This window comes from Lissotriton helveticus, chromosome 11 (genome assembly GCF_964261635.1).
Source record: "Lissotriton helveticus chromosome 11, aLisHel1.1, whole genome shotgun sequence".
Lineage (NCBI taxonomy): Eukaryota > Metazoa > Chordata > Amphibia > Caudata > Salamandridae > Lissotriton > Lissotriton helveticus.
In genome coordinates this window covers 1,068,394,514-1,068,415,343 of record NC_136072.1, presented here as the reverse complement: position 1 = coordinate 1,068,415,343, position 20,830 = coordinate 1,068,394,514, and the positions used below count along the sequence as shown (strand labels likewise).

General features: G+C 48.6%; 1 protein-coding gene across 2 annotated transcripts in view; it reads right to left on the bottom strand.

Moving 5' to 3' along the window:
• Positions 1-20,830, bottom strand: part of DNAH10 (dynein axonemal heavy chain 10) — a 2,445,728-nt gene that overhangs the window by 1,457,311 nt on the left and 967,587 nt on the right. For both annotated transcript variants that reach the window (XM_078667623.1, XM_078667624.1), the window contains 3 exons: positions 17,835-18,068; positions 17,621-17,743; positions 16,726-16,959 (listed from right to left, as the gene is read on the bottom strand). In XM_078667623.1, coding sequence (XP_078523749.1) covers positions 16,726-16,959; positions 17,621-17,743; positions 17,835-18,068 — 591 coding nt within the window. The remainder of the gene's footprint in view (positions 1-16,725; positions 16,960-17,620; positions 17,744-17,834; positions 18,069-20,830) is intronic.

The following is a 20,830-nucleotide window of genomic DNA, read 5'->3' as shown; positions in this document are numbered from 1 at the left end:
ACTCTGGAGAGAAATCAAGACTTCCTGTGTCAGCTAACTCCTCAAAGCAATCCTCATCCAATTCACCTTCTTCTACATCAGAATGTGAATCCAAGAATCTCCGTTCTTCCAAAAGGCGTTGAGCCTCCCTTCTGGATCTCTCCTTCACACGTTTGCAACCGGATCCAACAACGGCTCCGACGGATTCGGTATCGACGTCGGCATCGAACTCGATGGCTCAGAGGGATGCTCTCGAGGACGACTCGGACAGGGCGACATCGGCGTCGACGGCCTCGGTGGAGCCGGAAACTGCCAAGGTGGCGTCGGAGCTGGCATATAAGGCATAAACGGAGCCGGAGGATAGGAGTGAGGAACTCCTAAACTGAATGCCAGAGGACCCATGGGACCCAAAGGTGCACCAGAGGGGTACCACGCCCTTGAAAAGACGCCATACATAGCGTTCAGAAACGCAGATGGGTCCTGGCCTGGGGTTGGAAAGGGTGGCTGAAAACCCTCAGGCTGGCCTTGTGGAGTGCTCGGATTCGGCTCTTCGATAGGCGCGGGATCCACATCCTCCTGAACCTCTTCCTCTTCTTGGGCTGGGGACGGCGCCGGAGACAGATTCGGAGATGGATTCGGAACCGGAGTCGGAGACCGCACCCGCGACTCCGAAGGCGAGGCCTCACCTTCAGGTTCCGGTTCAGAGACATCAAGAGTAACCACCTTCTTCGGTGACTTCGACCTCGATCCCGACTCCTTACCGGAACGATGTCGGGACTCATGTCTCCTCTTCTTATGCTTCTTCTTCGACCTCGAAGCATGATCCGAATTCGACTTTGAGGAAGAATCTTCACGAGATCTAGACCTCGACTTCGTCCTCGACCTCGACCTTCGAGAACGAGATCTCGACGATTTCGCCTTACCAGCCTTCAGGCTTGCCATCAGGAGTTTTGCTTCCCTTTCTCTTAGAGCCTTCGGATTCATCTTCAGACACGAAGAGCAATCATCAACATCATGGTCAGAACTTAAACACCAGATGCAGTCATCATGAGGGTCGGTAATAGACATCATTTTACCGCACTCCCTGCAGGGCTTGAAGCCGGTCTTCTTCGAAGACATCGTCGAAGAAAATGGAAACAGAGAAGCAGACAAATGAAACAAAAAGGCAACAAAGTATCAGTTGGCTACTGAGATTCCCGATAACCGTTAGCGTCGACGACGCGGAAAAAAGGGAACTGATGTCATCACGCCGGCGTGGGCCTATTATAGGCGTCGGTGACGTCAGCGGAGTCGCGTGCGATACCGTGTCTCTATGACGTCCAAGTCCACGTCGGCGCGAGGCTACGAAAAGAATTTCCGAATGTTGCTGACGCAAGGGGGATATTCACAAGGTGAGGAATCCACACGGCAGATGTATCTATCAGAATAGTTCATATGTAAAGCGCTCTGACACCTTCGGGTAAAGTTTGCGCTATATAAAATCGCATTAAATAAATAAAATCAGACTCTGAAGTCATTATACCAATATGTGGGGCTCCTGATCGGGTCATCTGTACAAACAAAGTAGTTCACAGTTCCAGTTGTAGTGTACACCAGGTAGTTGGATATTTGTAGCTGTTGTAAGGCAGCAGCTTTGGGTTGTATAAAGACACTGTTTAGCAGACTCAGGTGAAATCAGTCTGCAAACATTTCAATGTTGTCACAACTTTCATCTCTGCAGCAGGACTTACCCACACCATATTTTATATGTCTTAGGAAAAGCAGTATTTTTCTGGTAGTTTGTCAACTTTTGTTGTGTCTCCTTGTCCAGGACTGGGAAGAAACAAGATACTTACCTGTAACTATAGTTCTCCAGTATTGGAAGCTTTCATAGATTCACATGCTTGAATCATTCCCTGTCGTCATGATGGGAATCTCCGGTACTTAAAATAGTAGTAAGTTTATTAATCTATCATGGTCATTATTAAAGAAGAACCAAAGTTTTGTCCCAACCAATCAGCATCAGTCACCCTCTAGAACCCTCTAGAGCAGGGTTCTCCAAACAGGTCCTGGAGGGCCGGATCCATGCCAGATTTTTAAAATAACTACATGTATCTAAATGGGGATATGCAAAAATTCTGGCATGGATCCAGCCCTCCAGGACCGGTTTGGAGCACCCTGCTCTAGAGAGAAGGTCAGCACATCAGATTTTGCAGCACAAGTGCTAACACAATTATGCCCAAAGAAACAAGGTGAGACTCCCTCTGAGGAGGGTCGGCCGCATGTGAATTTATGAAAGCTTCCAATACTGGAGAGCTATAGTTACAGGAAAGTAACTTGTTTCTTACTCCAGTATTGGAACTTTCATAGATTCACATGCTTGAATCAGAATAGCAAGCAGTTGGTAGCACATTTACCATAGTCTTTAGAGCTTAACCGGAGTATGTATTATTAAGACCTGCAAGCAGCCATCAAATAATATAAGAGATAACCAATACAGTAACCATTAATGAAAATTCCTGTAGACAGCAATATAGTAAAGGGTTAAACATATGATACAGAAGAAGAGGTAGGAGGGTAGACAGGGGTGGCTCACCTTAGTGGAACATATGACAAAGTACTGCTTGACCCACTGCTGTGTCATTTAGGACTGTTGAGTCCAGGCAGTAGTGCCTCGTAAATATGTGTCTACTCTTACACGTTGCAGCCCGGCAAATCTCTGGAAGTGGCACTCCTACAAATAAAGCTGCAGATGTCGACACTGCCCTCCTGGAAAGGGCTGAGACTCTTGCAGATAGAGGTCTTCCTCCTTTGTGATGATACACTTTTATGGCACTTGCAATCTGTTAGAACTGGCTATTTCTGGTAGGCTAAGGCTGACGCCAAAGCCAGGCAGAAACCACCATTCTAGTCAGGGCAAGGAAGTCACACGCCAAGATAACCCCTGCTCACCCCCTTGGTAGCTTGGCACGAGCAGTGAGGCTAAACTCGGAGGCAATGTGTAAAGCATTTGCGCCAGCACACAACAGCAACAACATCCTAGGCACACCACAAAAGGAACTCCACACAAGGTTATATTAAAATAACTTTTGTATTGTCAAAACATATCAGATAAAAATCACACATGTACATTGTGCCAACTGGCACGGGCAACATTCATAAGGGATTATGTACAGGACAGGGCCACATGGGCCACTGTCAGAATCAACACTTTGTAGATATAGAAATAGCACTTATAGAACTTAGAATAAGTATAGCAAAAAGAATAACAGTTGTAAATCACATCCAGTAACTACTGGGAACAGGTAAGTACCACCTACGCAACCCTAAACACCTTAGGAGAATGTCACGCAGGGGACCAGGACCTCACTAGGACCGCCTGTACTAAAAAGAACAACCACCTAAGTATCACACAGCATTTAGGGGTCTAGGAAAGAACACATTACCCATGATGCATAAATATACATTCAGAGGAGTAGTAAAGGGAAACACATGATGCATAAACCTACACATTCAGCGGTGTTAAGAACAAAGCACATGATGCAATAAAAATACATTCAGAGGTACCATAACAATACAATAGCGCAAAAGTCACATGATGTCTAAAAACATTCAGAGGTGCAGGAATAAAAACCATACAATTGCGCACAACCTTACATAAGCCACCACCTGTGTCAGTCCCTAGGCCAACTGGCCTTGTTGGGGCTAGGACGCCCTGAGTCTCAATGTCAGGGGCCTAAACGGTGCAGGTGCCCACTACTTGCTGGGCACCTGGGAACATCACAAGGGCCTAAACGCTGCAGCTGGCACTAAGTGCTGCGCAGCTGTGACTGGCCGGGCACCTCTGTGCCATCTCTGTCCCTCTCAGGGACTCACTCTCCATCTTGCGCCTAAACGGTGCAGCTGCCCACTAATTGCTGGGCAGCTGGAGACAAACTGCGACAGGGTCCTCACTGACCCTAAAACAGGACTGCGCCAACTGGTGGAGCCACACAGGCTCTGAAGTCACATATGCGCAGGCTGTAGCCACATTCGAGCCACACAGGCTCTCAAAAACAATTATGGCCCACGGAGCCCTCAGGCTCTGCAAACCAGGGCCCCTCGAGCCTCGCTGGGCTCGTAAATACCACTGCCCTCAAGAGCCTCACTGGGCTCTCAATAACGATGTGGGCTCTGAGCCTCTCATGGCTCTACACACGTTGGGGCGACCCACTGCCAACCGGGGCCGCCCTTGAAGCCCTCGTGGCTTCACACTGAGAAGGAGCGCGAGCTTGCGCTACTGGGGGGGGCGGACACCGACAATGTGTCCCGGTGCCCCTCCCTTTCGCCTGCCCCACTCACCGGTCGGTCAGACGATCGGCGGCTCTCCCTCCATTCGGGGAGCCTCGCGCCGGACTCCTCTCTCTCGCCAGGGCTCCCTCTGCACACGGGAGCCCCAGCATCAGGGCACGCTTCCTCCTCTCTTCCCGGGGCTCCCTCCAGATCACGGGAGCTCCGGGCGGCCATTCTCGCTCTCCCCTCTTCTCCTGCAGGCCTCCACGAGCGCTGGGCCAATCCCAGCGCGGCCTTCGGGACGAGCCTCCCGCTGACGTGCAGCCTCTTCGGCCATTCAGCCAATCGGAGCGCGGCTCTCGGGGGCAGGCCTACGGCAAAGGCCAATCAGAGCGCGGCTCCTTTCGGTGCCCGACCAATCAGGTCGCAGCCCCTTCGTTTCTCGGCGATCTCCAGCCCCGGGCAGCGGCGGTGAAGGGGAATCAAATGCCGGGTGGGCTCCGGCTCCAAATATCAATAAGTCGAGGTGGGCACTCGATTGAGGGGCATGAAAGTCGGCAACATAGCGGAGTGGGCTCCCGCGCCGCTCCCCACGCAAAATGCGGGCCAATACACCAGCTGTGCACAAAAGCGCTCCCCAGCGCTAGGGCAACAAATAAAGCGCTATCAAGCGCTTGGGGGAAATAAAGCGCTCCAAAGCGCTAGAAAACAGGCAGAGCGCTCCCAGGCGCTCAGAGGGAAGCACAGCGCTTCTTGCAGGAAAATGCAGCTTCTCCATGCTGCAAAAAGGTCCCAGAGATTCCCAGGGGGCAAAGCCAAGTCCCCCCATCAGCCCAAGCAAGGCAGAGGGGTCCCCCAAGAGTCCAGGAATCCAGGAAAGTTCATCCGGATTCCAGGGGATGGGCAGCTCAGGCAGCAGCACGCCCCTGGCAGATTCAAGTCCAAAAACAAGAACATTTTGTAAGGGGACACAGCCCCTTCTTATACAGTGAAAAGTCTTTGAAGTCTTTGTGTAGGCAGTGTGAGAACCAGCTAGACTGGTTTAGAGGGAAGTCCCTTCAGTATCAGGGACAGAGGTGACAGTCACCCAGCGGGGGGTGGAGCCAGCATTGTGGCAGGCAGGCACAGCCCTTCACTATCAGGTGCTAATCTCCTCCCACTTCCCTGGCAGCAGATGCTGCCTTTCATCCACGGGCTGACTCTGACAACCTCCTGGGGCTCTGCAGCCCCTGTCACACTCAAACCAGACAGTCAATCCACAAGCAGGCCCAGGCACTCCTGGGCCAGGCTCACCAGCCAATCACGTGCCAGTAGACTCACTACACAAATATGCCCACTTCTAAAAGTGGCACTTCTAGACTAGACACAACCATGCCGCATACACCATTATGCAGCATTCATTCTCCCAAGTTCGCACATATCAAACTCGACCCTGCACTCCCCACACATCAGGAACTACCATGGGCATACATATTCCCCATTCATTCCTATGGGAGGGCAGGTCACTCACCACACATACACAGAGAGCACACGCACTTTACTCTGTACCACAGTGAAAAAGTACGCAGAGGCCTAAAATCACCAACCCAGGTTCCAGAAACAGGCTAGGAAAAAGCAAAAAGTTTCGGGGTGAACCTGCCAAAAGGGCCAGGTCCAACACAATCCATCTAGATATACCCTGTTAGGAGAATGGGAAACCTTTTCTTTTCTGCACTGTATGCGACAAAAAATTGAGATGTCTTGCGGAAAGGTTGTGTGCTATGTAGATAAAATTTTAAGCAACGCCTCACATCCAATGAATGCAGAGCCCTCTCTGCCGATGTTGTTGGGTTCTGGCAGAAAGTCTTTAGTACCACTGGTTCATTTAGGGGGAAATCAGAGGGAACCTTGGGAATGAACTTTGGATTTGTGTGGAGCAGAACTCCGTCCATTTTGAATTGCAAGAAAGGTTCCTCTATTACAAAGGTCTGAAACTCACTGGCCCTTCTGGAAGATGTCAAGGCAAGAAGCAAAGCCAATTTTCAAGACAGGAACTTTATATCCGCTGTGTGAATTGGTTCGAAAGGGGTTTCATTAAGCTGGACGACGATGACTTTCTCTTCGACAGATGTAGTCTTGTCGATGTCTCTGATGATGTTGGCGACGATGACTTCATCAACTCGATGACGACGGTGCCAACATCAACTTAGTCACCGACGACGAGTGCTTCGTCGACGATGGGCCCTTCTCCTTAGTTGTTAGAGGAATGGTCGACGAAATTGGACCCTGCGTCGACGATGTCAAAGATGTCGTCGACATTGAAAGAGCCACAAAAAAAATTGTCGACGTGCCTGCAGTGCAGCCTCTCGTCGACAAAATGGTTGAAACACACTCCCTCACCTGAGAACTCACTGATGGCGTGTCAGAAGATGCCCTTTTTAAATGTAGGTTTTAGTTGAGCTGGAGGTATATTTGGCTCAGAAGAACAAGTTACTTACCTTCGGTAACGCTTTTTCTGGTAGATACAGTATCTGCCTGTGGATTCCTCACCTTGTGAATATCCCCCTTGCATCAGCAACATTCGGAAATTCTTTTGTAGCTTCACGCTGACGTGGATGACGTCATAGAGGCACGGCATCGCACGTGACTCCGCTGACGTCACCGACACTACAATAGGCCCACGCCGGCGTGATGATGTCAATTCCGCCCTTTTTTCCGTGCCTTCGAGGCACACGGACGGACCAACGACAGTAGAAATATACATAGTATACACAGTACACAAATGTCAAGATAACACACATAGTGTGAGGCAAATGCAATAAAACATTTGAAATAAACAACTCCTTCACAATAAAGTAAATGAATTACAGCAACTTCAGTATAGACGAGTGGACAACGGGGAGGCGGGTGGGTCAGTGAGGAATCCACAGGCAGATACTGTATCTACCAGAAAAAGCATTACCAAAGGTAAGTAACTTGTTCTTCTGATAGATACATCTGCCAGTGGATTCCTCACCTTGTGAATAGAGTCCCACAGCAGTCCCCACTCCCGGAGGAGGGTGTCCACTCATCTATACCACAAAATCCTGGAGGACAGAGCGCGCAAAGTGACCTTCCCTACTCACCTCGGCATCCAAGCAGTAATGCTTCGCGAAAGTGTGGAGGGAGGTCCAAGTCGCGGCCCTACAAATATCCTCTACAGGTACACCCCTAGACAAAGCAGTAGTTGACGACTTAGCTCTAGTAGAGTGAGCTCTTATACCCTCTGGAGGTTCCTTACCGGCCAAAGAGTAGCAGATCTTTATACAGAGGATGATCCATCTTGAAAGAGTGCACTTGTGCACCGCTATCCCCTTCTTGCAGCCAGCAAATCCAACGAAGAGCTGGTCATCCACCCGATAGTCCTTAGTCCTATCGAGATAAAAGCTCACCGCCCTTTTGGGGTCAAGACGGTGTAGTCTCTCCTCCTCCTTGGAAGGGTGAGGGGGAGGATAAAAGGTAGGAAGGGTAATAGATTGTCCTAGAAGGAAGGGAGTTACAACCTTAGGGAGAAAAGCAGCCCTGGTCCTAAGAACCATTTGTTCAGCATGAATGGTTAAGAATGGGGGCTTGGAACTAAGAGCTTGAAGCTCACTTACCCTCCTTGATGAGGTGATCGCAACGAGGAAGACCGTCTTAAAAGACAAAAGCCTCATAGGACACTTATGTAAGGGTTCGAAGGGAGAACCATCAAGAAGGTTAAAACAAGATTTAGATCCCACTGAGGTACAATAAAGGGAGTAGGAGGGAACTTATTCGTGAGGCCCTTCAAAAACCTTAAAATCACAGGAGACTTGAAAAGAGACGGCTGATCCGGCAAACAGAGAAATGCCGACAATGCTGAAAGATAACCCTTGACTGTGGCAACAGCAAAACCCTGTTGTGCCAAAGAAAGAGCAAATTGTAAAATATCGGACAAACAAGCCTTTAAAGGGTCAACAGACTTCTCCCCACACCAAGAGACAAACTTAGACCATCTGTATGAATAAATGGATTTAGTGGAGTCACGCCTAGCCGAAAGAATGACATCCACCACATCATGTGGGAGAGAAAAGGAGTTCAGGTTGCCCCATTCAATCTCCAGGCATGAAGGTGTAATGTCTGGAAGTGGGGGTGTAGAACCTGCCCCTCCATCTGAGAGAGGAGATCTGCCCTGAACGGGAGACGGAGCGGCGGGCGAGAGGAGAGGTGGAGAAGATCCGTGTACCACACCCTTCTTGGCCAATCCAGGGCGATCAGAATAACTTGGGTCCGGTCTTGGCGAATCTTCCTCAGAACCCGAGGAATCAAAGGTATGGGAGGAAACTCGTAAAGGAGTTGACTTCCCCAACTCAACTGAAACGTGTCCCCCAAAGCTCCTTGCATCGGATACTGGAGACTGCAGAATGACGGACAATGAGCATTCTCGCGAGTGGCAAACAGGTCCACCTGAGGAGTTCCCCACGTCCGTAAGACGTGACGAACCACCTCTGGGTGAAGCCTCCACTCGTGGTCGGCCGAGAACTGCCGACTGAGAATGTCTGCACGCACGTTCAGAACTCCGGCCAGATGATTTGCCATCAGACAAATCTGATGGTCCTGAACCCAGGACCAGAGGCGCAGAGCTTCTCTGCAGAGAAGATGCAACCCCACTCCTCCCTGCTTGTTGACATACCACATCGCGGTCGTGTTGTCCGTCAGGACCTGAACCGACCGACCGCGAAGGGAAGGGAGGAAGGCCTTGAGCGCCAAACGAATCGCCCGTAACTCTAGAAGGTTGATGTGAAGCAACCTTTCCTCTGGAGACCAAAGACTTTTGACTTCCAGATCCTCCAGATGAGCACCCCACCCTAGAGTTAATGCATCCGTAATCACTGTGGCCACAGGGGGAGGCAGATGAAAGGGCTTTCCCTGAGACAGATTGCCTTCCACGCCCCACCAAGATAGATCCACCGCAGATTCTCTGGAGATCCTCACAGACTCCCTGAGATCCCCGTTGTGTTGATACCACTGCCTGCGGAGGCACCACTGGAGTGCCCTCATGTGCCAGCGTGCATGGTTGACCAACAGAATGCAAGAAGCCATCAGACCGAGCAGGCGAAGGACCTTCAGGACTGGAATGACCGCTCCATTGAGAAATAAAGGTATCATTTCCTGTATGTCGCGAATCATTTGAGGAGGAGGGAATGCACGACATACAGTTGTGTCCAGTACAGCACCTATGAACAGGATGCGCTGGGAGGGCACCAGGTGAGGTTTGGGCACATTTATTGAAAAACCCAACTGGAACAACAACTGAGTTGTCTCCTGCAGATGCTGGAGCACTTTCTCCGACGACTCTGCTTTGATCAGCCAGTTGTCCAAATAGGGGAACACTGAAACCCCCGATCTTCTGAGATGTGCAGCCATCACCGCCATCACCTTGGTGAAGACTCGAGGTATAGTAGTAATTCCAAAAGGAAAGACCGCAAACTGATAATGCTGCGATCCCACCGTAAAACGGAGATACTTCCTGTACGACTTCAGGATTGGGATGAGAAAATACGCATCCTGCAAGTCGAGCGACACCATCCAGTCTTCTTCCAGCAGCGCCTGAAGAACCTGTGCAAGGGTGAGCATCTTGAACCTCTCTTGTTTCAGACAAAGATTCAAGATCCTGAGATCCAGGATTGGACGAAGTCTGCCATCCTTCTTGGGAATCAGGAAATACCGGGAGTAGCATCCCTGACCCCTTTCCTGCTCTGGAACCACCTCTATCGCACCCTTTCTTAAAAGAGTCTGCACTTCCTCCTGCAGAAGTAAGAGGTGTTTCTCCGTGCAAAAACCTTGGCAAGGAGGGTAATTGGGAGGAAACTCCCGAAAGGGAAGAGCATACCCATTTTCTACGAGATTGAGAACCCAAAGATCTGATGTAACCGATTCCCAATCCCGTAGAAAGTGGGTAAGCCGACCCCCCACCGGACCCACATGATCCTGAATGGCGGATCTAGGGCTGCTTTTCTGTGGCTGGGGGGGGTTGGAGGAGGTGGAGGAGGAATAGGCTTGACGTCCTCTAGGACTAGCTCTTTGTTTTCCCCTGTACAACTTGTACAAGGGATTCTGCTTCTGCTGCTGCTGCTGCTGCTGCTGACCTTGCCGATAGGAGCGAAAGGAAGAGCGTCCGAATCCTCTGAACCTTCTGGTAGAAGAACCCCTGTTCTGAAGCCCTAAAGATTTGGCAGTAGCCCTACTGTCCTTAAATCTTTCTAAGGCTGTGTCAGCTTTTGTACCAAAGAGTCCAGCGCCATCAAACGGCAGATCTAGCAAAGCGGCCTGAACATCTGCTGAAAAATCGGAAGATTTCAGCCATGCTGATCTCCTTGAAGCAACCGCAGTACCCATGATGCGTGCCACCGAATCCGCAGTGTCCAGTCCACTTTGTATAACCTGACGAGCCGCTGACTGCGCATCCGTCAACACCTCTTCAAAATCCTTCCTGCTGTCAATAGGGATCTTAGGTGCCAGAAGACGGAGTGAATCCATGAGAGCATGTACATATCTCCCCATAAGGCAAGTGGCATTGGTTGACTTTAATGCCATACTCGCGGCTTTTTCCAAACTTCCATAATAGGCTCTGTTAAAGCTTCATTAAAGGGGAGTAACGGTTCCACCACAGAACTGGGTGAATGCAGAACCGTAGTCAGTAGATTGGACTTAAATTCTACTGTAGGAAGGGTCAAGTTCAAAAGTTCCGCCGCCTTCCTCATAACCAAATGATAAGGCTGATCATCTTTCGAAGGGGCATCAGACACGGAAGGTAACTCCCACTCAGGAGAAGGCCACTACCCTCCGCCAGACTATCAAAACAGTCATCCTCAAGCTCTCCTTCTTCCACTTCAGCTTGAGCTTCTGTATACCTCTGTTCTTCCATGAGCCTCCCTCCTTGACCTTTCCTTCACACGCAACACCACCGGATCCACCAACGACTCCGACGGAGCAGGAACCAACATCGGTATCGAATCCGATGGCATAGCCGCTTGGTCTCGAGGTCGACTCGGAGCAGACGACGTCGGTATCGGCGTCGACGACCTCGGCGGAGCCGGGTATTGCCATGGCGGTGTCTGAACCGGCATGAATGTCATAAATGGAGCCGGAGCATAGGAGTGTGGAACTCCTAAATTGAAAGCCAATGGACCCATGGGACCCAAAGGCGCACCAGAGGGGTACCAGGCCCTTGAAAACACACCATACATAGCGTTCAAAAACGCTGATGGGTCTTGGCCGGGGGCCGGAAATGGTGGCTGAAAACCCTAAGGCTGGCCTTGAGGTGGTTCCGAATTCAGCTCTTCCACAGGCGCAGAATTCTCACCCTCCGGAACTTCCTCCTCATCCTCACAGGCTGGGGACGGCGCCGGAGATTTTACCGGAGTCGGCGCCGGAACCTGCGACTCCGAAGGCGAAGCCTCACCTTCCGGATCCAAGACCTCCTCCGGTGGAACCACTTTCGAACGTACCTTCTTGGGTGACTTCGACCTCGAGTCCGAATCCCTACCGGAGTGACGTCGGGACTCATGTCTTCTTTTCTTATGCTTCTTCCTCGACTTCGAAGCATGATCTGATGATGACCTCGAAGTCGACTCCGCTCGAGGCCTTGATCTCGATGCCGACCTTGACCTTCTCGAACGAGACTTCGAAGACTTTTTACCCGTGTCACCTCTCAGCTTCGCCACCAGGAGTTTGGTCTCTCTCTCTCTCGCAGAGCCTTTGGGTTCATCTTCCGACATGATGAACATCTATCCACATCATGATCCGAGCTAAGACATCAGATGCAATCTTGGTGTGGGTCCGTGATGGACATCATTTTCCCACACTCTCTGCAAGGCTTAAAACCGGTCTTCTTTGATGACATCCTGAAGGAAACAAAGAAACAGAAAAGTGAAGAAAATAGCAACAAAGTTACTAAAAGGCTACAGAGATTCCCCGAAACCGTTAGCGTCGACGACGCGGAAAAAAGGGAACTGACGTCATCACGCCGGCGTGGGCCTATTGTAGTGTCGGTGACGTCAGCGGAGTCGCATGCGATGCCGTGCCTCTATGACGTCGTCCACGTCCACGTCAGCGTGAAGCTACAAAAGAATTTCCGAATGTTGCTGACGCAAGGGGGATATTCACAAGGTGAGGAATCCACTGGCAGATGTATCTATCAGAAACAGTCTTAGGTAGCTGCTCTTTTTTGTGAGAGCCTTTACTGCGCTCAGAGGAAGTTTTGTGAGAAGATTTCTTGGCGCATTTTTTGACAGGTTTTTTAGCTGACTGTGAAGGGTCCCTCACCCTTTTTGAAGAGATTTTAGACATTTTTGAGGAGGTTGACTGCTCACTCTCCGAGATTGATACAGGGTCAGACCTAGTTTTTAATTTCTAAAGCCAGACAAATGGCATCCTTCTCAATCTCTCAGCGTTTTGTTAGAAAATGTATGACAAATCTTGAAGTCTGTAGCCTTATGAGACGGATACAAACAATAAATGCAGTCTTTATGAGGGTCCTCTATATGAAGCCTTTTCTACAAACAAGTGGCACATTCTCTAAAGAGAGCCTTCTTAGCCTTATCAGCCATAGTCCAGTCAGATTTAGCAATCCACCAACAAATATGTATATATTTTAATATCAATATAATCAAATTAGAGTACTTTCCTGACATGAAATCCAGAAAATGTAATTTAAGAGAAAGCTGAGAAGAGGTCAGCGGAGACTCACTTAGCACAACGTGCGGTAGAAAATCTGAGGTGCTAACCTTCTCTCTGGATGGTTCTAGAAGGTGACTGATGCTGATTGGTTGGGGTAAATCTTTGGTTCTTCTTTAATAATGACTAACCCTGGGTGGAACACTACACTACACTCACGGACTGTGCGTAGTTTGGGCAACTACGCTCTACGCGAATTGCACGCAGCACAGTGCAAAAACACAGAGCAGGCATTTTTTGCTCGCTCGCGGTCCTCAACGTCAAGTTGGTGACGGCGAGCGAGCAAAATCACCATCCCGGCGAGACTTTTTCCTCGTTCGCGATTAGCAAAATCAAGTTGCTGATCGCGAGCGTGGAAAATAAACCTCCCAGCGCGATTCTCAACGCGGGGAGGTCAGGTTTCTCATTGCGTATGCTCACGACCGCTCGCGATGAGAAACTACCCGTCCGCATTGAGAAAGCTGCCGCTCGAGTACAAATCTACTCGAGCGGCAGAAAATGAACACTTGCACTGTGCAAGATGCCTTTTGCATTACACAGTGCGGACAAGCATCCGGCACTGTGCACTGTGCAACAGGTTATTTGTAGAGCATGCTAATCACCCGTGAGGGTCTCAAGGCACTGAGCGGGGGTGGGGATGCAGCTACTGCTCGAATAGTCAGGTCTTGAGAAGTATCCTGAAGGTCAGCAGGTCCTGGGTCTGTCGCAGCTGTGTGGGGTGGGTGTTCCACGTCTTGGCTGTGAGATAGGAGAAGGATCTGCCGCCGGTGGAGGTCCTTTGGTTGCGTGGGACGCGGCAAGGGCGAGGTCGGCGTAGCGCAGCTGCCGATTCGGTGTGTAGAAGGTGAGACGCTTGTTGAGGTATGCTGGTCCGGTGTTGTGTAGTGCTTTGTGGGCACGGGTGAGGAGTTTGAAGGTGATCCTCTCCTTGACTGGGAGCCAGTACAGGTCCTTCAGGTGTTCAGATGTTGGTGTGGCGAGGTATGTTCAGGATGAGGCGTGCCAAGGCGTTCTGTATGCGTTGGAGTCTCTTTTGGAGTTTGGCCGGGATTACTGCATAGAGGGCATTGCGTAGTCCAGCCTGAGGCTGACGAGGGGCTGTGTGACCGTCCTTCTGGTTACAGCGGGGATCCATCTGTAGATTTTGCAGAGCATGCGAAGGGTGTTGAAGCAGGAGGAGGAGACGGCGTTGACTTGCAGGGTCATTGAGAGCGATGACTCCAGGATGACACCCAGGTTGCGTGCGTGGTCAGTGGGCATGGGTGCAGCTCCCAGTGCGGCTGGCCACCAAGTGTCGTCCCAGGCTGAGGGGGTGGATCCAAGGATGAGGAATTCTGTCTTGTCCGAGTTAAGTTTCAGGTGGCTGGTCTGCATCCAGTTGGAGACTGCCTTTATTCCTTCGTGGAGGTTAGTTTTGGCTGCGGCAGGATTTTTGGTGAGTGAGAGGATCATGTGAGTGTCGTCAGCGTAGGAAAGGATGTTGAGGTTGTGTGAGCGGACGATGTTGGTGAGTGGAGCCATGTAGACGGTGAAGAGGGTAGGGCTGAGGGATGATCCTTGAGGTATGCCGCAGATGATTTTTGTGACTTTGGAATGGAAGAGCGGAAGGTGGACCCTCTGCGATCTGTTGGTAAAGAAGGAGGTGATCCAGTCCAGGATTTTGTGCTTAGTCCTGCGTTGTGTAGGTGTGTGTGTTGGGTGTGGTGGCAGACGGTGTTGAAGAGGATGAGGGCTGCGGTCTCGCCGTTGTCCAGTAGGGTCCTGATGTTGTCTGTGGCAGCTATGAGAACGGTTTCAGTGCTGTGGTTGCTGCGGAACCCGGATTGGGACTGGCCCAGGATGTTGTTCTCCTCGAGGGAGTGAGTCAGTTGCTCGTTGACGATCTTTTAGATTACTTTCGCCAGTAACGGGAGGAGGGAGATGGGCCGGAAGTTCTTGAGGTCCTTTTGGTCCGCTGTGGGTTTCTTGAGTAGGGCGTTGATCTTGGCGTGCTTCCAGCTTTCCGGGAAGGTGGCGTCTCAAAGGAGCTGTTGATGATCTTCCGAAGTTGGGGAGCGATGATGCGGTTTGCTTTGTTGAAGATGTGGTGAGGACAAGGGTCTGTTGGCAATAGACCCCCTAGTCTGGAGAAGTTTAACACCAAGAGGAACGTACAAAAAGTGTCTACAAAAGAGCGTAGATGGTCACAGAAAGAGGGAGGCAACCATTAAATGAGTGACAGTAGGCCATGCATAAATGGGTACTACACCTGGTTCCAATTTCTTCTTACCAAGGTGCAACTGGTGGTGCTTTGTCACACATGTGATAGCCTTCTGCAATCCCCTACCTACTTTTGACCTTGACTGAAGTTTTATAACCACACTGTAACCAGGCGACTGGTACGATGACTGGTAATCAGGGCAGCGACAAGGAAATTAACTGGTGGTCTGTCAATGATGAAGAAATGATTCCTCCTTCCTCACAGGACGAGCCCTTTGCGTGGAGAATACCTTCGAAAGAAATGCAAACAGGCCCCTTTAACTGGCAGACTGACCCGGACGCAGGGACTGCCCACCGTGACGTATCCTTCATTGCATTGGATAAAGACCCGGAACCTTGGGAGTCGGCGTGTGACGTCACCGATGCGGGAGTGAGCCGAGGAGAGGAAAGCGCGGAGGAGAACGCCAGACGAGGACGAGAAGCAGACGAGGCTGGGGAAGGCGAAGCCCTGCTAACCGAAGAAGACGAGCCAGGAGGCCAACGAGACCGCGCTGCGCCGTGCCACACTCCCGAGGGAGGAGTGTGGCTACGACAGGTACGGGACAGGTTCTCGAACTGGGTGGGACGGCGGGGTTATCTACCCGCAGTAAAAAGACCCTCTACCTCCTAGTATTCCGGCACAACCCTTTCCCTGTAAAATTACCCACCCTCACGCCTGACACTTAGAACGCGGTAAAGCCTGAGCACTTGAAGGTGTCCCTCACTCCCTGGTACCCCTGAAGCAAAAGTTACAGGACGAGAAAGTAATTGGTCCTTTTCTGTTCTTATTTTGTCTCCCGGTAAACCCGACGCGAGAGGCCCCTTTGGGAGAAACGCCAACCTGACCAGGACCGCCCTAGAGGAGAGAACACACCCCCAGCCGGCACCACGGATCCTGCCGATTTTGCTAAAGAGAGACTAACGTTGCGTAAAAAGAAGCTATATGTAAAAATAAAACCCTCTTTACCCAGGCACCGTGTCCAGCCCGTTCCTGACCCTCCCTTACACACACATTTTGTGTTTTCACTCAGTGAGAATTATTAACAGGGAACCAAACGCATCTGTTCCAGGAAGGGAGATACTCTTCACTACCCTCTGCCCAAAAGCGAAATTACAGGATGGTTGGTGATATATGGAAGTGTGAGAAGGGGATGCTCATGCTAGGTCATGTCAGAAAATGTTTGAGGAATTATTATCGAGCCCCGCCTGTGGGTCAAATATTTCCATCCACTTACAAAAAAGAGGGTGACTGTCAGTATGAGAAAGTGAAAAATGGAGAAGGGAAAAGAGAGAGCGGTGAGAGTCAGCCAGCAGAAGCAAAAGAAAGATAGTAACAAAAACATTGACAATCAGCCATTAGAACCAAATGTTATCTATATATTCAACTATAATTGAGGTGTACATATAGCAATCTTATTGCATAATTCCTTCTCAATCAAACCTGTATATCATATGTCAACACTGAATGTCAGAATACAGTCACTATACATTTTAATTGAACTCTACTTCAAGCCAGATAAAATTAGGTTGGTGGCTCACCTTAATTATGTGTTCTTGTACACACTTGGGATCACTACTTCCAAGAATACTAAGCAGCTCATCATCGGAAATGAAGAAAAATCTTGGGAAGGCATTTCGTTTGGAATCCAGATAATCATTTAAGCTCTTTTGACATTTCTCTAAACCTTCACTTAAATGCTGTAGTTCTGATAATCTGTTTGGTGCTTCACAGCACCTTTTTATCACTGGATCTTTTACTGTATCAGACATAATCTGCAAAAACAGACGCAATTACTTGTTAAAGAAATATGAAATCCCACACCTGTGTGTTGAACTCAAGGTAGATTGGTCAATAATCAATTTTCAACAATTTAGTTACTATGAACTCTATAAAGACAAACAATTAAAGACCCATAACCTGAGCATGCACTTTGAGCTTTTAAATAACATGGATATCATCTCATATATTATTTTAGATCAAAGTCCCTCCAAAAGGAATAGAGATAGGTGAGGTTTTTAAACTTTTCTGCTACCTATTTTTAAAAGTGATTTAGACTGGTACATCATGCAACCCTCGAGAAACATTTTTAATACACATTTGCCCTTCAAAGTAAGTAGGAGTTTCTATGTGATATCCATGAAAGAAAGCTCAAGAAACTCGGTTCTGATGGACAATCAACGGGCCCGATCACAAAGGTAAACTGAGACGAAAGTCTAACTTTGCAGGGTACGATTCGTACGGGAAAAACGATCCAAACGGCTATTCGGAGCTGTTTTTCCCGAATCGGAAACAACCCCTTAATGTCAATTTAGGTGCTTTAGTAATCAATGATCACAATCTCAAATGATCATCCTCTGACAAACAAAATCATATCATATGACAACAGTTTGTTGTATAATTAAACATATTTTAAAAAACTGCAGAAATACTAACCCTTTTGAATGTTTTATCAATGATGTCAAATTTCTTTGCCTCTTCTGGTAGCTGTGATCTGATATCTCCACCAATGAAGATGCTTTCTAGGTACATCCATTTTCTCTGCACCACCATCCATACCTGTATAAGGCCACAATTTCATAAGTGAAAACAAGAAGCCTGTAAAAAGCCCTCTACAGCCCATGTTCCAACCTTAGAGTTCCTTTCTTACCTCAATAACTTCACTGATTAAAGAAAGGGTTTTTTCCCAGAGTTGCACAGTGCCCAAAAAAGGGCCAACAAAACGACTTCCTGCTATGCTCTGTAGGTTCATAGCATTGTCGTCGAGAACCTGAAGAATATCATCCACCGCTCCCAAAATAAAGCCGCGCTCCTGGGTACCTTTGAAGTACTTTTGCACAACAAATTTCATGTTCTCCCAGTTATCTACTATCTCCTTCACACCCTGGTTGCGTGGAAAACAAAAGAAGATATCAAAATCTAAGCAACTAGAAATAGAAAACCGTACTATAGACTGTATGATAAACATTTAGGCCATGTTTGGCTCCATTTTTAAATACTGTTAAGGGTTGAGAATCTTAATAGAAATCTTCAATGTAAAGCCAGTCTCATGAATTTTACAAAAATATAGTCACAATATTACACACTGGTTTGATCATGCAAAACTTTCTTGCGATTCTTTTTTTACAGTGGGGTTGCCCCAAAATCACGAAAAGACTAAATATTAGCATAGTAGATTCCTATATGTCCTTGGGAGTTTGTGTGCAGCCAGCATACTGCAACTACCTGACAGACCAGTGAAGCATTGAAGGTCTGTATGGAAATGTATCTTGAGGGTTGGCCTTGTTACAACCTGATAGGTGGAGAGGTATTTTCCCTCTTCTTCACAGGAGGTATATGGTTCTGATTCTTAGAAGCTACATTGTTTCTTGTATGTCATCTCTTTTGTGGTCCCTTTTTTGTTCTTTTGCTAATGATTATAAAAATCAGATACGCAGGAGGCTTATAATGAATACAGACCAGATGTACCAACCCCCCTTTAGAAACCCGGGGATGTGCACTTTTCGCGCCCAAAGGTTTCCAAACAGAAATGTAATTTGCTATGCAACATATAGCTTAATATGTCATGGTGCAAGTTGTATTTTCATAGGGGGTTGCTACAAGGGGCCGCAGACCTAAGATCCTGTGTTTGCATTCCAAAATAGAAACACTTTTTTAAAAGCACCCCGTGTTTATTAAAAGTATTTTTTTCTTTTTTTATCTTTCTAGTTTGGAACAACATTGGGAGGAGAGGGCAGTGTCCCAAAGGTCCCATGGGGCTGTTGTAAGGATTCCTAAAGGAGAAAGTGTCCCCTTTGTGAATCAGTTACCACTCCGACACACACAACACTGAGCTGTACGTCTGGCCATAGTTGTTGCTGAGAATTTTCAGTATTGAGGAATATTTAGCTGATAAACACATTTGAACTAATGGTCAAGGCCAAGTTGAGATGGTCAAGTTGATGAATGATTTTCAGGGTATTGATGCGTCACCCATCACAAGCTCTTGCAATTCTAGTAATTTTTCTTTTTAAATAGGGGAGAGTATTTTACAAAAGGCGAACAAATAATATTCCATTAATTCTCATCTTGCCCAGACATATGAATAGCTAAATATCCACGTGGATCTGCAAATAATGCAAGTACAATGTTAAGCTGTTGTCATCAAAATAAGTAACAATCAGAAGTAAGAATTTGTTGACATTGACTTACTCACTTAAAAATGTGCATCATTTCTTGAGTAAGAATAGGAAGGCAAACTGCTGCAGCACCATCTGATTGCTCAGCACTGTGTGCTGTGTTTCTGACAGGCCTAAAACGCAACCGACTGCACTGTTGTGTCTTACAAACATTCTCAGTCCACCAGTCCAAAAACAATGAGCATGCTGTTCAAATAAATTTGGTAAAATAAGGTAAGCCACCCCTAAAAAATTGATTGCCTTTTGGATCACTGTATATTTGTATCACTCATTATAGAATTATTTTACAGTACAATAAAATAGCTAAGTCATCCAAAATCAGTAATTCTGGTGATCTGTATCTTTTAGATTACAACAAATTTAATAAAAACAACTTAGCATAAGGATTTTTTTTTAGTATGTATGATGACATTTTATAGGTGCGACAAAGACATAAGAGAATATGATCTAAAAAGTTACATATTTGATCCATGAAAGAGAGCTTGGGGTGGGTAAGGCAGATCCTGGGGCTGAAGTTGAAACAGTGGGACAAAGGTTATGAGTCGTGGGGTAGTGCTAGTGGATAGAGGGGCAGACATTCTACACTGTGAGGAAGGGCGTGCTGATTCCAAGTCCAATACTATGGCAGAGGCTGTGGTTGATGGGAAAGCGGGGGAACTTGGTTGGACAGAGGTTCTGTTAGGACACAACGCGGTGGCAAACAGACAGACAAAGCGGCCTCTTCGATCTTCGGACTACAACCCCCATACAAACCCCGGCGGGAACTACGTTACCCATCATGCTGTGCGCGGCGCATGCGCGAGGCATGCACGCGGAAGTGCCGGCATAAAACGGACCGGGATGCAGAGACAGCCGTCTGATATTTTCGGGACCACAGTCGGAATCTGTGCCACTACCAGGTGAGCCGTACCTCTGGAGAGACGTCCACTTGACTCTTGTTCCTTGCGCTGAGAAGCGCCTCAGCCCCTGTCCCCGCTCGAGGGTTCGAGCATTGACTTCGCGCATTGAAGCGCCTCAGCCCCTGTCCCCGCTCGAGGGTTCGAGCATTGACTTCGCGCATTGAAACGCCTCAGCCCCTGTCCCCGCTCGAGGGTTCGAGCAACGACTTCGCGCATTGAAGCGCCTCAAACTCCCTGTCCCCGCTCGAGGGTATCGAGCAACAGAACCAGCGCATTGAAGCGCGGCGGCTCCCTGTCCCCGCTCGAGGGTTCGAGCGGACAGTAAGAGCGAAACCGCCAAACTCACCGCAGTCCCCACTCGAGGGTATCGAGTGATTATGAACTCGTCCCAAGAGTATTAAGAACCTCAATCCCCATTCGAGGGTTATCGAACGCGTGGACAAACCCCTTGATTTCACAGAAACCTTTCCAATTGCCCTCTGTTGGATGATGTCGGGACCGGCATCGCTGCAGAGGACGAACTAGGGATTAATCTGTCCTTACCATCACAAACCCTCTTCGAGTGGCAT